The 22,893-nt window shown below is 30.4% G+C and overlaps 1 protein-coding gene across 1 annotated transcript; it reads left to right on the forward strand.

Moving 5' to 3' along the window:
- LOC18611706 (probable WRKY transcription factor 13) lies at window positions 426-5,145 on the forward strand. Its single transcript, XM_007048103.2, has 3 exons — window positions 426-936; window positions 1,211-1,429; window positions 4,627-5,145. The coding sequence occupies exons 1-3, from the start codon at window positions 647-649 to the stop codon at window positions 4,796-4,798; spliced, it is 681 nt and encodes a 226-aa protein (XP_007048165.1). The 5' UTR covers window positions 426-646; the 3' UTR covers window positions 4,799-5,145.

Raw genomic sequence — 22,893 nt, forward strand, 5'->3', positions numbered from 1 at the left:
TTAACACAGGAAAATTCCACTAACAAATGAGACATGAAATTTCCATGCTTTTGAGGTCAAAAAGTAACATGCCTTGCACTACATATAAATCTAAAAACCCAAATTTGCTGATCAATAAAAAGTCTAAACAGATAGTAGCATGTCACGGTTTACACCTTCCACTTCCACTTTTCTTTTTCCTTTTGCATTTAAAATTCGAGATAAAAGTTCAAAAATGAAGGGCTGGACATGAAACAAAAAAACAATATCCCTTTATATAAACTCCATGATTTCTTATAGCTAATAAATATTTAAAGGGTCTTTTTAGTTTCTAGTAAGTATTAGTTTTTTTACATACAGAGGGAAAAAGCAGAAAGAAGAGCCAAAAAGAAAAGTGGTTGGTCACATTAAAGGTATTTGGTTACTACTTTCATTTCATAATAAAATCTTACCAGTATAATTCTCTTTGTCTATCTATGATTCTATCCTACAAGTTTGAGAGAGACCCTCCTCGATTTCTTTTAACCTAGACTCCTTCTATTTGTAGTAGATAATCTAAAATCCCTGGCTAACGACCCAAGTTTTTCTCCTATATAAAAGGAACCGAGAGCTAATTCAATTTGTTTCTAATCTTCCACAAGCCTCCAGAGAGATAGAAACTAAAGAGATGTCATCATCCTCCCAAGCCATGCTAAACCAAGGCTTGTTTGAGGAGCAAGAGATGCCTACTCAGATGGGTTTCTTTGCTTTTCCAGCAAACTTGAGTTGCCCAGCTCCATTGGGTTGCCACCAATCTCTCAAAGCCTTCAGTATAGAATCAGCCGATGCACCTTCTGCTGCTAATCTAACTGAAACCCTACTCTCATCTGCCACCACTGCAAAGCATAGAGATGACTCTGCCTCTGATTTTGGAGGGCCCCAGCTCCTTTCCTTGCAGAGATCTAGTGCAAATTTCTGGTAAAAATATCGCGCTTTTACAATAATAATAATCATGCAAAGATTCATTTGGTTTTCTTCCTTTTTCTTAGTTTTATTCATTTCCATCTTTCTTCCTTTTCTTACCTTGCATGTAAAATGAAATAGTAAGACTCTATTGAATATTTACTAATTTTGTTCAATTTCAATCACCCAAGAAAAAGAGGAAAAAAAAGTTTGGTTTCCATGCAGCGCAGATATATCTCCTTGTATGTCTTAGTAAATGATATTGGGGTCTCGTTTGATATGTTTTTAGGGCCTGGGGAGAGGTAAACGAGTGTTTGGGAAGCAAGAAAATTGGTGTAGATGATCATCTAGGCGTTTCAGCAATGAAGATGAAAAGGATAAAAGCAAGGAGAAAGGTGAGGGAGCCTAGGTTTTGCTTCAAGACCATGAGCGATGTGGATGTGTTGGATGATGGATACAAGTGGAGAAAGTACGGCCAGAAAGTGGTAAAGAACACCCAGCATCCCAGGTATGTTAATTGCACATTCCAAAAATAATAATCTTCTTTTTGTTTTTTTGTTTTTTTTTTGCTTTTTAACACTTAAATCTCCAGGAAAAGTTACTAACATTCACATGAAGTTTTTAGCCTTAGTTGTACCCCATACACATGCTATGCTTCCTTCCTTTTATTTATCTTTTGTTCTGTCTTTCTCTTCTCTCTCTCTCTCTCTCTGTAATTATACATGTTATCATGACTAGTAGGCTTTACAGGCTTGATGTTGCATGAGATCTGAATATGGGTAATTATGGGTATATATTAATCATGAAATTACAATAAAGAAATTTTAAAGCCTAAAAGAACTAGTAATTATTACCTTCAAAAGATACAAAATCACAATGTAAAGATAAAAAGGAAAAAAAATGTACAACAATTGATCAATTATAATGCACCCTAAAAAGGAAGGTAGAAGATCTTTAACAATGCCAAATAGATGGCAAATTGGCAATGCCAGAATAAAAATGGTATATGTACTCTATGGTTAAATAGAGATTCCCTATTGCATGCCATGAGTCAGGAGAAGATTAAGCAGCCATTATAAGGATGACAAAAGTTAAACATAATAATGAGAGCAATTTTATAACGAAGAAGATCTAGACTAGAACAGTGACAGTAAACCCTGGGTGTACAGATTCATTATCACAACAAATTTCTATGTTACTTCTTTGAACATGCAGGATGTGCAAAATATTATAGCGGGAGAGGCAATATTATTCAGTAGATATATATTTTTTTACTCACTTTTTGTGAAACTAAAGTGTTTTCGCATTAAAATAATTTTCTTTTCAAAAGATAGAAGTAAATGCTTTACCGATGATAGTGTCAAAATATCATCTCGATAAGAGTTAGATGCTTCGTTTTCGACAAAGAGATTTCAGGTTCAAATCCTTACTTAAATTAAGTATTAAAAAAAGAAAAGAAAGTAAACGTGGTTTCAAAGTCGTTGTGTGTACTGGTAGTTTGTGCTAAGCTGCTTAGCTAATTGTTGACATAAATGGATGATAGAAAGGACGCAATGCAACGTATAGACCGTAGGGGTTTTGGTCCTGAGTGCTTTTGTAGTATGAATTCTATGCATTGTGCAGCTGCTAAAACAGTGTATTTTACTCATTTCATGTTGACAAGGATCTCACTTTTAATTTGTCACCATGTAGAAAACCAACAGACTTTCTTACAAAGTAGAGAAAAATTTCCAAGGCAATGATTTCAGCTCTGAATGACTAAAAGAATGCATAATTATACAGTTATATACTTTGGGTTTTTGCATATCATGCTTTTCGAAAAATTATCGGGGGCTGAAGGGAGAATAATGTGCAATATGTGCTGAGTCAAAAGCGTGCTTAATGTCCTCAATTTGCATTAGAAATTTCAGCCCCGCATAAGTGCTGAATCATGTCTTATCGTCCAGGGGCTGTTGTTTTTTCAACTGTTTATTATGATCATTTTTGACTTTAACTTCTCACAGAAAGCCTGGTTTACTTGGGAGGAAGGATGGGTCAATACTCAATAGGAGAAAACACTTAAAATATTCTTCAATCCGCAAAGCCCTATTAGACTATACGTCTATATATCCAAACTAAATTAAAAGGTCATATGTATATTTTTCATACTATTAAGAACTAAACCTAAGATCTTTTCTCTTCTGAAATGGGGATATAAGCTTGGAATTCATATTTTGATGGTAAATGTCACTATTTTTAGGCTATTTTTAGACTTCGTTCACTCCAAAAACCCAATTCCCGTGAGTGAAAATAAATAGTTCTTTTGCTTTTTAAACATTTACTTCAAGAATGATTTTCCATTGGTAATCATTGGTTCATGAAGGGGTTTTTTTCTTTTTATTGGATAAGTTACATTGAGGATTTTGAGTATGTTATAATGTAATTAGACCCTTGTTACGTACAAAGGTTTAAATCTTTTAACTGTGATCTATTTTTGCTAAGTATAACCATTCTGGCAATTATTTGCTTAATTAGGTTTATTTCCTTTCTTTTTGGTAATAGAAAAGAACTAACAATGTAGTAAAGGATTGAAGGGGATTCTAGTTAAATTAACATTTTCTTTTCAAAGGGTTGGTTTTTTTTTTTTTTTTGAAGAAAAAAAAGAATTAAAATAAATTGCTATAATGGTTTTTCGTGGCAAAACAGTTTTAGAAGTTGTCTGCATTCAAGACAGTATGTGAGGGGCAATTTAAATATTTTGCATTCATCATCACCAATGAAAGTTCCTAGTTAGTATATATAGATATTTACATTCTAATATTATCAGTAATATATTTCCCCAAACAAAATAATGAGGAGTGGAGCTAGTAGGGCCCCTCCCTATATGTTATATGTGAGAGGACGCCTCCTAATCCAAATTGTAGCCCCCATTTGGTAATCATAACTGAGGACTTATTGTTGCTTTGATTAATTTGATTATTATGAAACACAGTGACCATGTCCACCTTCATGCGGCCTTCAGATTCTCACAAAGAATGCCCTGGTTTTCACTTTATTTACCCATACTTATTGATTTCTCTGTTACATGATCTCTCCTCTTTCTTTTTTTCACTTTTTTCTCTTTCTTTTATCCATTCTCTACTTAGCTATTATGAAATTAATGATTTGTTATATGATCTGACACTTCCAAAGATAGACCTTTTTCTTTTTCTTTCTTTCTTTTTTTTTTTTTTGGATTCTATTTATTTGGAGTTTTTCTAGCGGCCTTGCAGCATTAGTGGTAAACTTTCGCCATGTTCAGGAGATGATTTCCAATATGTAGATTGTGAATTTGCTTTTACAAAGAATACAATGCTTTGCACTGTTTCATCAATGATAACCTCATGCATGGCCCTTGGTTAATTTCTGCCTGTTACTAGTTCAATTTGCAGCATGTACAAGCCTGGATGAATGAACAATGGTGATCACATTTCTTATATTTACAGATATTTCTTGCAGTTTTGCTTTAGCAGAATAAGATGCTATAATTAAATATATAGTTGAAAAAACAAGCCCCTGGCATTTGTATATCTATAGCAGACATCTTTCTCCTCCATTTGCTGCATTCACATGTTATGTCATGAACAACACTTATTTCACATGCAACTGAACCTTACTCATCACCCCATATTATTAGCAAAAAACAAAGTACTAAATTTGCTTGGGGAAAATGTATACGAAATGCAGGAGCTACTATCGATGTACGCAAGATAATTGTCGGGTCAAGAAAAGAGTGGAGAGATTAGCAGAGGATCCGAGGATGGTAATAACAACATACGAAGGGAGACACGTACATTCCCCGTCACACGACCTGGAAGACTCGCAAGCGCCATCTCAGCTTAACAATTTCTTCTGGTAGCTAGCAGCATGCCTACTTAACCAAATCACATATATAATTTATGTGCTTAATTCTCGAATCTGGTTTGTGTAATGAACTTTGTTGTCTTTGATAGTTTTTGGGTACTTAGAGAAAAAACATTCAAAATAAAATTTGAAAGGGGTGATGGTTGTACATGGTCGCAATTCTCAATGAGGCCTCTCCCCCCCGTATGCTCTTACAAATATGTCCACTATGATGAACAATACCCTTCTGTTTTTTTTTTTTTCTCTCTTTTTGTAAATTTTGTAGAATATATAGAGTAGTATGTCTTGTCGAAGTTCCCCAATGTTTTGAATTATTAGGTCTATATATTAATAAAATAATGAGTTTCTTTTTCTTCGTGAATTGAGTGGAATTTGTTGATCACCTAACAGGAAGCTAAGCTAGGGTGGAATAATTTATCCACTCGGGAAGAAACATCAATCGTTTTTTGTTGTATTCTGCCTCTTTTGCATGTCTGGAAATGATTGCTTTGTGTTGCTTAAAAATAAAAATTTCCGAGACGAAACAGACGATTAGGACATAGCAACAAGTATCAAGTCGCAGGGAAATTAATGACTGGGAACAGAAACCTTGCACGTGACCATTCATCAGTAATAATAACATTAAGCCGGGTAATAATAGTTCTCGTCACTTTTTTCCTTGTGCCACAGCCTTTTTCCCTGCTTTTTTTGGATAATAAAATTCTTGTTTATTCATAAACATTAATAACTTATTTCTAAAAAGGATATTTTGATTTTTATTTTGTTTTAAAATGATATTTTTTACTTTTTATTGTTTACAACTTTAATCAATAGGTTTGAAAAAATGAAATTCAATTCTACATCACTTATTATATACCAAATAGACATTGTAAGACAAAAATACTTTTTATATCATTCTACAAATTCAAACATACTTTTTGAAAGAATAATCGTTAAATCAAATATGAATATGAATCGTAAAATTTTGATCAGACTATTTTTTTCATTCTGCTTCTCTATCTATAATTACTTGAGCTAAACTCGAGAGGCAATGATCTCGATTTCCAAATTGGCATAAAAATGGAGGACTTTGATTCCTAGATCAAGATGTTAGGGATGAGCTTCATTCTCCGGGCCGAATTGTTACCACCAATTATATAACAATAATTCGTTTTGTCATATTTCGAAAATCATAATAATGTATGTTGTACAAATTGAAGATTACTATATCATAATCAAGTTTGTTCAAATTGTTCATCTTTTACCATAAAATTCCATTGTTTCGGGTATCAAAATTGTCATTAATTGCCTGTTGATGATCATTGCTATATCCACAATTTTGAAGATGCTTTATTTGATATTTCCATTAAAAAAAAGAAAAAGAAACTTTCGTGGGCTTTGAGAAGTCCACACAAACTTTGGAAATTGACCCTTAGTCTGCAGGCCTAAAGCCTTCAAAATTTTCTACCCCAACGTAAAATCAAGAACCCCATGATGTCAGTACAAGCCCATGTATGAACAATCACAAGTATTTAATTATTTTTCTTCAATTTTGAGAGAAAAACTACAAATAGAAGAGAAACCTTGAAGAATGCTTATTCTTATGAATAATATTTTTTTCCTTTTTGTTCTTATTGGAGACCCACAGAAGGGAAAACATAATTATTATATCATCCTGAAAAAGAATGATGCAATCATAATCTAAAGTACAAAAATATTGAATGGTTTTTGCATCTTGGTAATTTTTTTTTTTAGTGATGATAATGAAGAGAAATCATTACAATCATCAGAAATGTGACATAATGATCTGATGTATTCAATTTCAGTCAACTGAAAAGAAAAGCAGGCAGAAGCCCATCAGGCCTTTTTTGTCTATTCATTGTATTATTGGTAGGTATTTTGTTGTCTTTTTCCAGTTTTTTGTCCCTGTGTTTTTGTTTGTTTGTACAACATTAGCAAAAAAAAATAAAAAATGAAAGCATTGTTCATGTAATGGGTCTTGATTCTTGATGTTAATTTTGTTTTTATTTTTTTTATGAAAGGAATAATGGGATTGGGGAAGAGATTGATTGGATTCCAAATGAAAGGCTATAGTTTTTGAATTCACTGCTCATTTGCAAGTTGAATGTTTCATTGGAATTTCATTTGTGGGTTTCTTATTTAATAAGTTAGGAAAAGACGCATCTGATAATTTAATTATTTGATTTTTTTATTTAAAAAATAAAATTAAATCTTTTTTTCAAAATCTAAAAAAAAATTAAGAAAAGGCAAATCAATTATCAAATTAATTCCCATACCCGGAAGAGATATAATGCTTGGGCTGGGTTGGGTTATAAGATTTGGGTAAAGAATTTCGGATCAAGTCTCCATACATACCTTCTACCCAAGCAGAAACTAAGAATTAAGTCTTCTGAAGATGGCTATGTTGTATCAATCCCTACTCAAAATTGGATTCCAATCCTGTTCCTCTAGAAATTGTCTGGTTTGTCAAGTTACTAATTAACTATTATATGTAGGATTGAGAATCTTGAAACGTATAACAAGTTCATTCATGCAGGTGTGTTTGTAGAATTATTTTATTTTTTATGTATGTGAATATTAAAAATTATGGACACATGAATGTTTCGAGGAAAAAAGAAATACCACCACAAGAAAGTAGTAATTTACTGGGCCTTATTCTTAGTACTGTATGGCTGTTTTCAAAGAAGATATGGGCATAGCTGCAGAAATACGAGATATGGCTATAGACAAAATCTTCATTAGGAGACAGTAATGAAGGGTTAAACTTCACCTGTTTTTGTAGCCAGAATCTAAAACATTGCTGGTTTTGCTCTCAAACCCCTAGGAAATTTTCCCTGACCAGGAAAGTTTGTCTAAATAGAACATGTACCAAAGGACTTTGGCTTCTGGTGATGTGGGAATTCTCTGCAATTATTTTATTATTTCTTATGCACCATCTAAGATTTTTATATAGTAGATGAATTTCTCTTACAATTTTCTTCTCGACATTTACATGTCAAAATTATTTTCACAGAATATTCGCCGTTTATCCGATGATATATACATGTATTTTTTTTATTAAAAAATCAGGAACAATTTATTTCTTTGTTGCACCAAGCTCTATATCAATAAGGTGCTTGAAACTTAACTGAATTAAAATCTAAATCAAATTTGTTTAGTAAGAAGCCTTTTCTTTTAAGTTTAAGGAACAAAGTCAATGTTGATTATGAAAACTTGTTTAAAAAATGCTTGGGTTCATTTACATTCATGAGCAGAACTTGCAACAAAGCAAGTGACTTGTTTTTTAGCTTGTACCTTATAATTAATCTCATTAGTTGTTTATTTATTTGTTAAAATAGTTTTATTTAAGATGTTAAACATATACTTGTGATAATAACTTTGAGTTTTTGTTCATTTTCCATTGATATTTTAAACTTATTGAAAGTGACGATTATTTGACGTTTCATTTTACCATATTATATGCTAAAATTTTCAAGTAAAATTTGAATAATTTAATTATATGATTTAATTTTATAAGATAAATAACCTTAAACTTAATATCTTTTGTCATCCCAACATGAATCCAAGGGTTTTCTTAATTATCTTTTTGTTCATTAATTTTTAATATAATAACAATCATTATTCACGTTTATGGAAATTTACAATTAATAATGGAATTTCACACATATTAACTATGTTGATCCTATTGGTAATAAGTAATGAACCATCTAAAATACCCATGCTTATAGCACGAAATACAAGACAAAATTTGACTAAGTATCGTATTTTGAGGAAAACAGAAGCACGTGAGGGCCTACTAATTTCAAAGGAAATCTTACGAATTTCATTTAACCCCATACATTTATTTATTTGTAAAGTAATGTTTTAACTCACTCCCTCCCAAAAACGGGATTAAGGAATTAATTAAATGAAGACTATAATAAATTAAAAATCAAGTCATGAAAAGATGGGTCCTTAGTCCTTTACCTCCTAAGGGGCAGAGCTTAGACTAGACAGGGACCTTCCTCGAATATGCACCCCCCGGGAGGTCGTCCACCACGTGCTCCCTCGTGATCCGCACGTTCAAACCCTTATTTCAAGGACTTACCCTAATTTTTATTTTAAAAAAATGATTTGTATATTAACGCACCCATACATTGTTATTATATATAATAATGATAAATTTTGGACCTACTAGTTTACGACAAACTCATAGGAAGTCTTGATTACTAATTTTGAGATTTTGATATCTAGCATGGTTTAAATTCTAGAGAACAACTCTCTTTGGAGTGTCTTTCATATTTCTTCTCCCAATTCATTGAATTAATTAGAGAAATTGGGAGTCAAGAGAAAGCTAGCATTCTTACCTTAATCAATTTATACTTCTTTTGTCTTGTATATGTTCCTTATTAATTTAAGTTGTAATTGTAGGTAGCAGTAAATAATTTCCATTAGGCATCCAAAAAAAAGAACTAGTTGAAGTAAATTAAGATTAAAATCTTGTCGAGTAAATCGAGCGCGTGAATAAAGAGAACAATGGAGTGCAATGAGGAAGCTGTTGAGAAACGTAACCGAATACAAAAAAGGGATGAGATCAGGGCCGTCGCTTTGATTAGAGTGTGGTATCATCGGCGTTATCCAGAGGGGAAGGGGGGGGTGTTGAGTGGGGACCAACGCCTGGGTAAGCGCACGTGGACAGATCCACCCACTGACTTTGCTTTGCTTCGCTGAGAGAGAAAGAGGTTTTGTTCAATTATTTCTTCTGCCCCACTTGCCCCCATACATTGCCCCAACGTTGTCTGCTGCCCGAGACTTATCCGGTCAGCTTCCCACGTGTGTTGATCGAGCCAATTTTTTGTTGATACTTGCCACATTGGAGAACTAGACCTATTTTCTTTCTTAAAAAAAATTGTGTTCTTTATGAAATAATTAGTGTGGAATCCTCTCTTTGCACCACGTTAATTATTTTGGATTATTGTAATTATTCTTTTTTATTAATAAGTAATTATGAGTTTATGTTGCATTATAATTTATCTAAGCTAAAAATTCTTTAAAATTATAAAAGTTCCTATAATTCTTATATGCCTATAATTTTAATCTGCTTTTAGACAAGTCAAAATTATAATTTTGTTCGCTCAAAGGTTAAAAAAAATTATATTATCTTTTGTTAAATTAAAAAATCAAAGTTACATGAGTTACACTAATTAATAGGTAAATTATCAATAATATTTTTATAGTACACTAAATGTATTTATTTTAATTTATATTTATTGTATTAGATTACTAGATATATTATATAAGTTAACTATATAGCATAAAAATTTTAACTCCAATATCTTAATATTAGATAAGACGCTTGGCCATCCTTCCCATCACCTTAAACCTTTATCTACACAATGACCCAATAAGAGCTCAAAATCCATAAAGTACTTCACCAGCCCAAACTCCTTTCTCCTTCCAATCAATTCACCAAATGTTAACAAAAACAATAGAAACTTTAGTTCCAAAAAAATAAAACAATGAAAACTTTAAAAAACACTTAACAAGTAAATAGCAGGCCAAATCTCAACAAAAGTAGCCCTTTAAGAGATTGTTTAAATAGAAGTAATAAATATTTTATACACCAATGGTATGATTTTAAAATTTTACAAATGATGCTATAACATCATCATATGTCTATTAAATTATTATATTATTTTAATAATTTATTTAAAACTACATATAACATAATTGGATATGTAACAACACTCTAATCTTACTTGTAGACTTAAACAATTCCATCGTCATAATAATTTATCTTTTATTGAGAGAAGGGAGGATTCGAATTTCATTCTTTGTATAAAAAGATCATACACTAATTATTGAATAAAATACTTGAATGTTATGAATATTTTTGTGAATATCCATTTATTCAATCTATATCTAGATTTGATGTAAATTAGATTGGATTAGGATTTAATCCATCTAATCTCTAAGTGTTATCTTCATGTTGTAAATTCTATCAAGATAAGGGAGTTATTTGCCTATAAATAGGCCCCCTCAGTTCATTTGTAAACACACTTCAATAAGATCTATTTTCTCCTCCCTAAATATTTTCTTTCTTTAATTTTTTTTCAGTTATCATTATTTGTTCTTTTGAGTTATTTTTCATAACACGTTATCAACACGATTCTCTAATCTCTCACACGCTTCACAGAGTCGAAGTTCAAATTTTCTTCAGCTATCACAATGTCAAATCTTACAAAGCTTGAATTTGTGGCTCTTGATATTACCGGTAAGAACTATCTATCTTGAATTCTAGATGCTGAAATTCATTTAGATGTTATGGGTCTTGGAGACACAATCAAAGAAGCAAATAAAGCATCCAATCAAGATAAGGCAAAAGAAATAATTTTCCTTCGCCACCATCTTCATGAAGGATTAAAAATTGAGTATCTCACAATAAAAGATCCAGTCGATCTTTGGAAAAGTCTAAAGGAGAGATATGACCAGCAAAAAATAGTAATTCTGTCAAAAGCTCGTTATGATTATATTCATCTGCGATTGCAAGATTTTAAAACTGTAAGTGAGTATAACTCAGCATTATACAAAATTAGTTATAAATTAAAATTGTGTGGAGAAAAAGTGACTGATGCTGATTTGTTAGAAAAAATATTCTCTACTTTTCACGCCTCAAACATGCTCCTGCAGCAATAATATCGTGAAAAGGCTTTAAGAAACACTCTAAACTAATTTCATGTCTCCTTGTGGCTGAAGAAAATAACGAGTTATTGATGAAAAATCATGAGTCTCGACCAACTGGTTCTGCTCCATTCCCTGAAGTGAATGCGACATCATTTAGAAAATCTGACCGTGGTCGTGGTCGTAATCGTGGTCATAATCATGGTCGTGGAAAAGGTCGTCATAATTATCGTAGTCGTGGTGGTTACACAAATTATTATTCTAATAATAAGAATACCCACTAGAAGTGGATGAATAGTGAAGAGATACATGAAAAAGATAAAGGTGGACAAAGTAAAAGGAATACAGAAACTGTTTGTTATCGATATGGCATGAAAGGCCATTAGTCACGTACTTATCGTACACCAAAACATCTTGTTGAACTTTATCAAGCATCACTAAAGGATAAAGGAAAAAATATCGAAACAAATTTTGTTGAAGATGATAGCCAAGTTAATATAACACACTTGGATGTTGCTGATTTTTTTGCTCACCCTGAAGGACGGATTGATCATTTGATTAGTGATGGAAATCCCAATAATGAAATTTCTTAAATTATTTGTTGATGTGTTTTAGTACAACTTTATTAAATTTCTTAAATTATTTGTTGATGTCTTTTAGTACAACTTTATTAGGACCTTGGTATGTTTAGTACAATTCTATTAAGAAGTTATTGTGTTTTAATATGTCTATTAGGAAGATTTTTTTTTGTATTTTAATAACAAAGTTTATATTTAATGTTCTTTTATATAAGTTTCTTACTATATATATTTTAATTTTCTTGAAGAAAATATGGATATTCATCTAGTTAAATCCAAGATCAATGATGAAGATATTTGTTTACAACGCACACTATATTTAAAGACAAGAAATAGTTTTCCCGCTTGACAATGGAAGAAGCTAATTTCAATACAATATCTGGCAGGTCAAAATTAATTTAAGGTTCTGGAAGAGCCAATATTTCATTACCTGGAGGAACAAAGTTCATAATAAAAGATGCATTATTTTCTATAAGGTCTCAAAGATTCTTATTAAGTTTTAAAGATATACGTTTGAACGGATATCATATTGAGACAACAAATGAAAGAGGCACTGAATATCTTTATATTATATCTATTATATTAGGTAAAAAAATGTGTATTGAAAATATTACCCACTTTGTCCCCTAGAATGTACTATACAAAAATTAAAATGATTGAAGCTTATGTAAACCAGAAGTTTACTGATAATTTTAATGTTTGACATGACCGGTTAAGCCATCCCGGATCAATAATAATGCAAAAAATTATTGAAAATTCATGTGGTCATCCATTGAAAAACCAGAAGATTTTTCAATTTAATGAATTCTCATGTGCTGCATGCTCTCAAGGTAAATTAATTATAAGACCATCACCAGCAAAAGTTGGGATTGAATCCCCTATTTTTTTGGAACGTATTCAGGGTGATATATGTGGACCCATACATCCATCATGTGGACCATTCAGATATTTTATGATTTTAATTGATGCATCAACAAGATGTTCACATGTCTGCTTGTTATCAACTAGCAATTTGGCATTTACAAGATTACTTGCACAAATAATTCGTATGCGAGCACATTTTCTGATTATGCAATCAAGACTATTCGCCTTGACAATGCTGGTGAATTTATGTCTCAAGCTTTTAATGAATATTGCATGTCTATTGGAATAAATATTGAATAATCTATTAGTCATGTTCATACACAAAATGGTCTAGCAGAATCGTTTATCAAACGCTTTAAACTGATTGCAAGGCCATTACTTATGAAATCCAAACTCTCAATTTATGCTTGGGGACATGCCATTTTGCATGCAGCATCACATGTACGCATCAGGCCAACAAGTTATCATAAATTCTCCCTTATACAATTGGTTTATGGTCAGGAACCAAATATTTCTCATCTAAGAATATTTGGATGTGCGGTATATGTTCCAATTGCTCCACCACAACGCACAAAGATAGGTCTTTAAAGGAGGTTAGGAATATATGTTGGATATGAATTTTCATATATAATTAAATATTTAGAACCCTCAATAGGAGATTTATTCACTGCAAGGTTTTCTAATTGTCATTTTGATGAAAAAAATTTTTCAACATTAGGGGAAGAAAATAAGTAGTTGGAAAAGAAAATATCTTGGAATACATTATCATTATTTAGTTTTGATCCTCGCACAAATTAATGTGAACAAGAAGTTCAAAAGATAATTCATTTGAAAAATATAGCAAATTAGTTGCCAAACGCATTTACTGACCTACAAAGAATAACTAAATCTCATATACCAGCTGCAAATGCTCCAATCATAATTGATGTAGGACAATCTATTGTTGCTAATGAGTCTAAGACACGTCAGAAGCGTGGAAGACCAATCGGTTCCAAAGATAAAAATTCTCGAAAAAGAAAAGAAGCAAATATTCAAGATGGTCAAGAAGAGGAAACAAAAACTCTAGAAGAGACCCCTGACATAATTTCAGAAGAAATTCAGGTACCTGAAATTAGTGAAAATGAAGAGATCTCAATAAATTATGTCATAACGGGAAAAAGATGAAACCGAAATGAAATAAACGTCGACGATATTTTTGCATATAATGTAGCGCTTAACATTATAAAAGAAAATGAGGATCTTGAATCTACATCTGTTGAAGAATGTAGATATAGAAATGATTAGCCAATGTAGAAAGACACAATCAAAGTGGAATTAAATTTACTTGCAAAACGTGAAGTTTTTGGACCTGTAGTCCGTACACCAAATGGCGTAAAACTAGTGGAATATAAATAGGTATTTATGCGAAAACGAAATGAGAAAGATGAGATTGTGAGATATAAAGCACGGCTTGTCGCACAAGGTTTTACCCAAAAGCCTTGTATTGATTATAAAGAGACATATTCTTCTGTGGTGGATGCAATTACATTTCGATATTTAATTAGTTTGGCAATACATGAAAAACTTGAAATGCGTTTGATGGATGTAGTTACAACCTATTTATACGGCTCACTTGATAATGATATCTATATGAAAATCCCTAACGGATTTAAGTTACCTGAAGCACAAAATTTGAAGTCTCGAGAAATTTATTCAATCAAATTAAATAAATCTTTATACGGATTAAAACAATCCGAACGCATGTGGTATAATCACCTTAGTGAATATTTATCAAAAGAAGGCTATAAAAATGATCCTATATGCCCATGTGTTTTTATAAAGAGATTCGGATCTGAATTTGTGATAATTGCTGTTTATGTTGATGATCTAAACATTATTGAAACTCCTGAAGAGTTATCAAAAACTGTGGATTATTTAAGGAAAGAATTTGAGATGAAAGACCTTGAAAAAACAAAGTTTTGTTTGGGTCTTCAGATTGAACACTTGACAAATGGCATTTTTGTTCATCAATCTAATTATATAATGAAAGTGCTAAAACGATTTTACACGGACAAAGCACATCCATTGAGTTCACCAATGGTTGTAAGATCATTAGATGTGAAAAAAGACCCTTTCCGACCTCTTGAGGATAATGAAGAACTTTTTGGTCCTGAAGTACCATATCTTAGTGCAATTGGAGCATTAATGTATCTTGTTAGCAATACACGACCTGATATTTCATTTGCTGTGAATTTATTAGCAAGATATAGTTTTTCTACAACTCGAAGACATTGAAATGGAATTAAACATATATTTCGATATCTTCGAGGAACAATGGATATGGACTTATATTATTCAAATGCATTAAAATCAGATTTAATTGGTTATGCAGATGCAGGATATTTATCATATCCACATAAAGCTCGATCCCAGACAGGTTATTTATTCACATATGGAGGTATGGCTATTTCATGGCGTTCTGTAAAGCAAATTATAGTTGCTACTTCTTCTAATCATGTAGAAATTTTAGCAATTCATGAGGCAAGTCGTGAATGTGTCTGGTTAAGATCTGTAACTCAACATATTCGAGAAATGTGTGGTTTGTCAACCAAGAAAGAAATTCCAACAACATTATATAAGGATAATACTGCTTGCATAGTACAGTTAAAAGAAAGATACATTAAAGGTGATCGAACAAAACATATTTCGTTAAAATTTTTCTTTACTCATGACCTTCAAGAAAAATGTGATATTAGTGTTCAACAAATTCGTTCAAGTGACAATCTAGCAGATTTGTTTACTAAAGCCCTTCCTACTACAACATTTGAAAAGTTGATACAAAAGATTGAGATACGCCATTTTAAAGATCTTAAATAATGCAGTTGTCAGGAGGAGTAAAATACGCACTTTACTCTTTTCCTTCATCAAGGTTTTTCCTACTGGGTTTTTCTTGATAAGGTTTTTAATGAGGCAGTATTTCATAAGCGTATTCTTGAAAATAATTATGTATTCTTTTTCCTTCACTCAGATTTTTTCCCATGAGATTTTTTCTTTGTAAAGTTTTAACTAGGCATATTCTTTATACAATGAATATTCAAGGGGGAGTGTTATGAATATTTTTGTGAATATTCATTTATTCTATCTATATCTAGATTTGATGTGAATTAGATTGGATTAGGATTTAATCCATCTAATCTCTAGTATTATCTTCATCTTATAAATTCTATCAAGATAAGGGGATTATTTGCCTATAAATAGGCTTCCTCAATTCATTTGTAAACACACTTCAATAAGATCTCTTTTCTCCTCCCTAAATATTTTTTTTCTTTAATTGTTCTTTCAGTTATCATTATTTGTTCTTTTGAGTTATTTTTCATAACATTGAATATATAATAATCTATTTATAATTCTAATTGAAAATTACAAATCCAAACAATGCTTTTAAAAAAATAATTGGACTTATCAAACAACATTTTAAATTATATTATATTTATTTGAAGATATTTCAAAAGAAAAAAAAAAGAATAGGAGAATAAAAAAATGTCGGAAAAAACAAAAATCTCGTTTTCTTATTTTGTTTTGTTGCTCATTTTTTTTATTCTATTATTTTCTTTCCTTTCTCTTATTTTTTAAAATTTTTCGTGCCTGCTTTTTCAAAATCTTCTCTTCTTTCATTTTGTCCCTTACTTTTCTATTTTAGGTAAAAGGATAAAAGTACCATTAAAACTTTAAATTCCTTTTATATCTGAAAATCAATATGTTATATAGATTGCACTAGGCAGTTCTTTTCAATTTTTATTCACTTTGTTATTAGAAATAATATTTTCAAAGGAAAATTTCATTAGTTAAAACTTGAAACTCTACTTTGCATTCAAAGTCTCGATTTAAGTCTTAAAATAAGATGGATAAAATTTGCAAAGAGGATAATTTTGTAAGATGAGAGGAAAGGTTACATCCCATGATATAACCCCAAAATCTTTTAGTACCAAAAAGGGTTAACATCATCAGAGAATGAATTTTCAACTTATTTCTTAAAATATAAACTTTAACTACTAAAATTAGAGGGATTCATGCAACAGTCAATTTTTGGTATTCCTGCTAATCATGGGTTGTCAATCAAAAACATTACCAAAGAAAAACAAAAAAAAAAAATGGCGTTTGCAAAGGCCCCACATGTCACCTGGCTGATCTCCAATCAAACATTGGTGATGGGTCAATTATGTTGTGTCTTCACTCTTGGCTATCTTCTCCATGGCCTAAGAAGTTTTGAGGGAATTAACTTTGTGTGTGTGGTTCATTCCCTATTTCTTTTTCGCATAAGTCATGGCCTTATTCGAGTACCGTGTAAGGACAATTATTTTAAAAGGAAACGTAATTTGACAACTTTGATAATTTTGAAAGGGATTGGGGATAATGAATGTGAACTTTCATTAACATATATTTTCTTCTAAGGTCTTTTCTTCTTTTTCTTTTCTAAATGAATGGTTATTAGCTGCTTATTTAAAAAGTTGTTTGTACAAAAAAAAAAAAACACACAGAGAAGAACTATTATTTAATAAACATGTATATAAGACGATCTAATAATTAAAATTCAATATTTCATAGTGAAAATCTTGAATTCAAATATTATAGTAAACAAAATAAAATTATATAAGACTGGAAAAAGGTTGCCTCTCCTTGCAAGTTCTTCTCTGGGGAAAAAAAAAATCTTACGTTAAATTAAACTTTATTAACACTGTCTTTCGTGTCTGTCTTGTCTCTTGATGAGCATCAAAGGGCAGTATACTATATATAATAGCGCAAGCGGGGTAGCGCCTTGTGGCTTGAGAAGAGTTTGGGTCCCTCTGGCATTAGCCTGCGCCACGTCAACATCTATTAACCGAACGATATAGACCGCAGACAGGGTGGGGTCCACTTTCTTGGAAAAGCCGAAATCCCATTAATAGGGAGCACTTCTTGGGCAATTTTTTTTATTTATAATTTTGCAAGTATGTTAATTATAACAAAAAATTGTATAAAACTTTCATATTTGTAAACATAAATTCCACATCATATAAATTATAATTAATTAATTAGTAATATAATAATTATAAAATAAATTATATGCTATTTTCATCTGGATGGTAAACCAATTAAAGCAGAATCTAACCGCATTCCGAGGTGGATTTGGTCGTCTCTCCACTGGCGTGGATCCACTTCATCCGTGTTGGCACTTGCCATATCTGAAAAGATTGCCCCCCACACTTGAGATTAATATTCTAATTTACACAAATACTAATTTCATCCATTGGAAAAGAGTTTTGGTTGTTGATTAAGCTATGTTTCACTCACGACAAAACAGAAAGGAGATATTGCTTTGAATCTCTCAATTGGTTAACTTAATTAGTAGAGGAAAAAGACCTTATGCTACTACAATGTGTGCGTAGGAGTAAACGAGAGGAAACTAAAAGGAGTAAAGGGTTTAATCCATCGAATTTGTTTCAAATTACTTTTTCTTTGTTTTTTTTCAAAAAAAAAAAAAAGCAGACAAGAAAGAGGAAAAGCTTTGTTGGTAAATCGAAACCCTCACAAACCCCTTTTCAAAGCACAAGGGGCGTTTGCCTCCTATAGTTTGCATTTTCTATTAGGTTATCAATTAAAATCGTTATTGCAACTATTTGATGAGGTTTGAGGATTAAACCAAAACAATATAAAGGTTGAGGATCGAAATAAAACCAACGTAAAAAGGTAAGGAAAACGGAAGAAGTATATATGAAAAGTATGCTTCAAGTCTAAAACACAATTACTGCAAGTCTTTATTTTTGTTTTATGGTTTTAGGAGTAAAAGAATCTAAAACATACCAAGGATCAAAAGAATCTAAACTAAACCACTTGCACGATGTGTAAAGCCATTTAAATTAGACATATTCCACATATTTGTTAATGTAATAGTTGCTTTGTAAAAATTACATATTATAAACTAGAAATTTCAAGTAACGAGAAAAGGAAATTCATCTTATATATTATTAATGCAGTTTTTAAACTTTATAAACAGCTTTAATTAAAATAAAATTATATATGTATCGAGTTATATAAATTAATATAATTCTTAAATAGACATGGGGTAGCCTTCATAAATTTACTTATTGACTTGGAAAAGGTTCATAATAAATGCCACATAATTCCTTGAATTACAATAGTGGGAGTCCTTATCGCGTAAAACCCACAACCTGCAAATCAATAATGACGGAGTAACGTTGATGAGATTTTAAGGAATCATCATCAGACGGTGAAGAGATCACTTTAGAGGTCAATTTAGGGGTGGGACCAGAAGCAATTAGCATCGGATTATGGAAGGCGACGTTGTAGGGGAACCGAGCAGACAGAACCAGGTTGCCCGTTGGCCCACGTGTCGCCCACCGTGCGCGTGTTTGCAATGAAAGCAATAGTCAGGATTGTTTTGAGGCTCTGAGCCACATGATTCCTTCACAGTTCGAGCCTCTTAAGTTCCCCAAATAAACCCAAACAGGAATTAATATAGTATTTTTTTTAGCAAACCTCCAAAAAATGAATAATTTCTTTTTTATTTGCTTTGTTTTGTATGCAACCAAGGAAGGCATTATTTAACTTTATTGACTTTGGCATGGATCTTTACTAACTTTATGTTGTCAAGTTATGTAATTATTTTTTCAACACTTAACTTATTTTCAATAGAAAACCTAGGGAAATTGATATAGGGCACACCATATTGTGTTATATCCTCCAAAAGTATATTACTTGTTTGGTCCTTTAACTTTTTGCATCTTTCTACTTTGGTTTCTATAATTCAAAAAACTACACCTCAATTATTAATGTTTTTTATTAACAACTAAGGAGTTGCTGGCTCAAATGCTTAATCTTAATATACGAGTAAACTACATAAAACAAATGGACTATTTATTTATTATGCTAATCATAATTAACAAAAACTAATGCTTCTTAATTAACTTTTTTAACATTCTTTAGCCTCAAATTAGAAGGGGAGGATATATTGCTTTGAATACCATTATTCTTTTACCCAAGTCCTATACAACTAAAGAGAGATTTTTACATAATCCTTAAAAGCAAATTACATAATGTTCCAATAAGCTTCTAAATTATTCAAAAAATTTAAAATAAGTTCATATTTTTTTATTGTGTTTAGTTAATATCCTATATTACTAAAGATTGACTAATTACCATTAGTCAAAATGCTATTGTTATTTTATATCCACATGACACTGATATGGTGTTAATGTGGATGATGAAAAATATCATATAGTCATGTTATTTTGTCAAATTAACATGTCACATCATCATCGACTATGATATGTTAGTATGCTATATCAACATCATGCGATATAGAATGACAAATGATATTTTAACTAAATCAATCATGACTCATAAAGATTTATTTGACTCAAAATAAAAGTATAATAGCTTATTTGATTCAAAATAAAAATATAAACACTTAGTTAAATGTAATAAAAATATAAAAATTTATTTAAATTTTTTGAATATTACGTCAAAGCAAATATCACGTTTTGTTTGCTAAAAAGGAGAGTGGCAGAAGCAATTAAGAAATTAAGAAGGAATGAGAGAAAGAGAAAAAGGAAAAGCTGTTTAGGCCCTTTCGTAGGTGAGAGAGGTTTCTACTAGTTGGGCTTTTTATTATTATTGTTTCTTATTTCTCTCAGGGCATGCTTGGTTGGAGGGAATAAAATAGTCATTCCTCATCTATTCTCATTCTTGAAATAAAATTTTATTTGGTTTAATGGAATAGCTATTCTTTGGAATAGCCATTCTAAGAGAAGCCTAAATAGCCATTACCAAGGTCCTCTTTGGTAATGGCTATTCCAAATGGTTGGGAATAAGAAAAAAATTTGATTAGACAAATATATCTTTTTATAATTTAAAAAATTACCTTATACAAAAATTCTAATCCTATTTTTTTTCTCTCTCTTCCTCACTCATCTCTTTAAAGCACAGTAGACACAAAATTTTTTACTTAATTTAAAAACATATAGTTAAATATTATTTAATATAATAATATTATTTAACAATAATAAATATTATAAAGAATATATTTAATATTATTATTTGAATATAATAAATGTAATAAAGAATATTATTTAGTATTATTTAAATTTAATGAAAAATATATTTTGTCNTTTAATATTAAATATTATTTAATTATAATAAAAGGTTTAATTATCTTCTAATACAAAATATTATTAAATTATAATGAAAATATATTTGTATTTTGATGAAAATATGATTTAATTATAGTAAAAGTTATTTTGATTTTATTACTTAGAATATTTTTATCTTATAACAAAATAAATTCTTTAATTTTAATAAAGAGTATTTTTTTCTCATCATAGTATTTTTATTTTTTAATTAAAAATTTTTAAATTTTAATAAAGGGTATTTTTATCATTTACCCATTATTTCTTAACTATATTTAAAATTATTCCTACCAACCAAATAATGGAATAAGTAGTAATAGCAATTTCTATCTTATTCCATTCCCGTGAACCAATCTACATAATAATTATTTTTTCTCTATTTTATTTATTTGGAATGATTATTCTATTCCCATTCTATTCTTTTCAATGAACCAAGCATGCTGTCAATTCTTAAATATTTATGTCTTCAAAAGCTATAGTTTAAAACAACTTAGGGAGAAGAAATTATCAACTGTGCATATTTGGTCAATCAATTTGCATTCTTATTAGTACATTGAGAATTTGAATTTGACCATAAACGATTTGGGTTTTTAGGGGAAAGAAAGAGAGAGAAAGGGGAGGAAGAAGAAAACTATATATAGAAAAGAAAGTAAACATGAATTTTTTAGACATAATATCTAAAAAAATTCTACATTATTTAAAAAAATTTAAATAAGCTCTTATTCATTTATTGTGTTTAAGTAAAGGTAACAATTGACTAACTATTGCTAGTCAAAATATCACTTGTCATTTTATAATAAGTTGTATTGACATAATATATTGACATGTTGTAATATAATAGCATGGTCACGTGACATTTTCATCTTACATATCAACACTACATGGTATAAAAAAGTGACATTTTCGGTTAACAATTAATTAGAATGATCTACTATATGAGTTTGGTTGAATACAATATAAGAATAATTACTTATTTAAATTTTTATAAATAATTCAAGATTTATTTAAAAAAAGTATACACAATATTTATTATTCTGATTTTTCACATAATTCTTTTTGGCTCCTTTTTTAGTTTCTAATTAATTTTTTATTTTATTTAAAATCAAAATAATTTAAAAAATAACCAAATAAATAATTTTTCTCACTTGTAACTTTTAAAAGGAAAAAAAAATGCAATCCTCGTTGCACGAGTAAAGTAACTAGTTGAACTAACAAGTTTAGTTCTAAATATCTCGTAACGTATTTAGGGTTTTCAATTGGCAAGAGAGGTAGTTAAGCTGGTTTACATAAACTTGACGGTAAGTATCTAGCCGTTGGCTGACTTTTCTTAATTAATTGGATTATAACATATTCTATAAGGTATCAAGCCAATGACAAAATTTGTACTTTGAAATGGCTTTTGTTAGAATCGCACGTGTTTTCTTTAATACATGTGCAATGGTTTTGGTCTCAACATTTTTTTTTAATCTTGATTGAAAGATATCAAGATACCAACAGTCCAACTCTTTTTTCGAAAGATGCACACGGAATGTATGTCAAATCAATCTCAACTCACACAACAAATTTCCGACCTAATTCATATCCTACAATGTGAATTCAGTGTCTTTTTTAGTTTTTTTTGGTAAAATATTTTTATTTTTTAAAATTTTAATCAAAATTACACAAGATTTATTAATTTTTAAAATGATCTCAAGACCATGAATACTGTTGACAGAAATTATGAAAAAATTAAAATATTTTTTTATTAATTTAAAAACTTATTATTATTTTTTAAAAAATAAAAAAAGAGCTCCAATCGGTGCTCTCAAGGGAGGAGAGAGCCG

Source organism: Theobroma cacao, chromosome 1, assembly GCF_000208745.1.
Source record: "Theobroma cacao cultivar B97-61/B2 chromosome 1, Criollo_cocoa_genome_V2, whole genome shotgun sequence".
Taxonomy (NCBI): domain Eukaryota; kingdom Viridiplantae; phylum Streptophyta; class Magnoliopsida; order Malvales; family Malvaceae; genus Theobroma; species Theobroma cacao.

Bases quoted from the DNA above. Each gene is read 5' to 3' on its own strand.
- LOC18611706 (XM_007048103.2), top strand. From the start codon at position 647: ATGTCATCATCCTCCCAAGCCATGCTAAACCAAGGCTTGTTTGAGGAG. The intron at 937-1,210 runs GTAAAAATATCG...ATATGTTTTTAG, and splicing joins AGATCTAGTGCAAATTTCTG to GGCCTGGGGAGAGGTAAACG. The intron at 1,430-4,626 runs GTATGTTAATTG...TACGAAATGCAG, and splicing joins AAGAACACCCAGCATCCCAG to GAGCTACTATCGATGTACGC.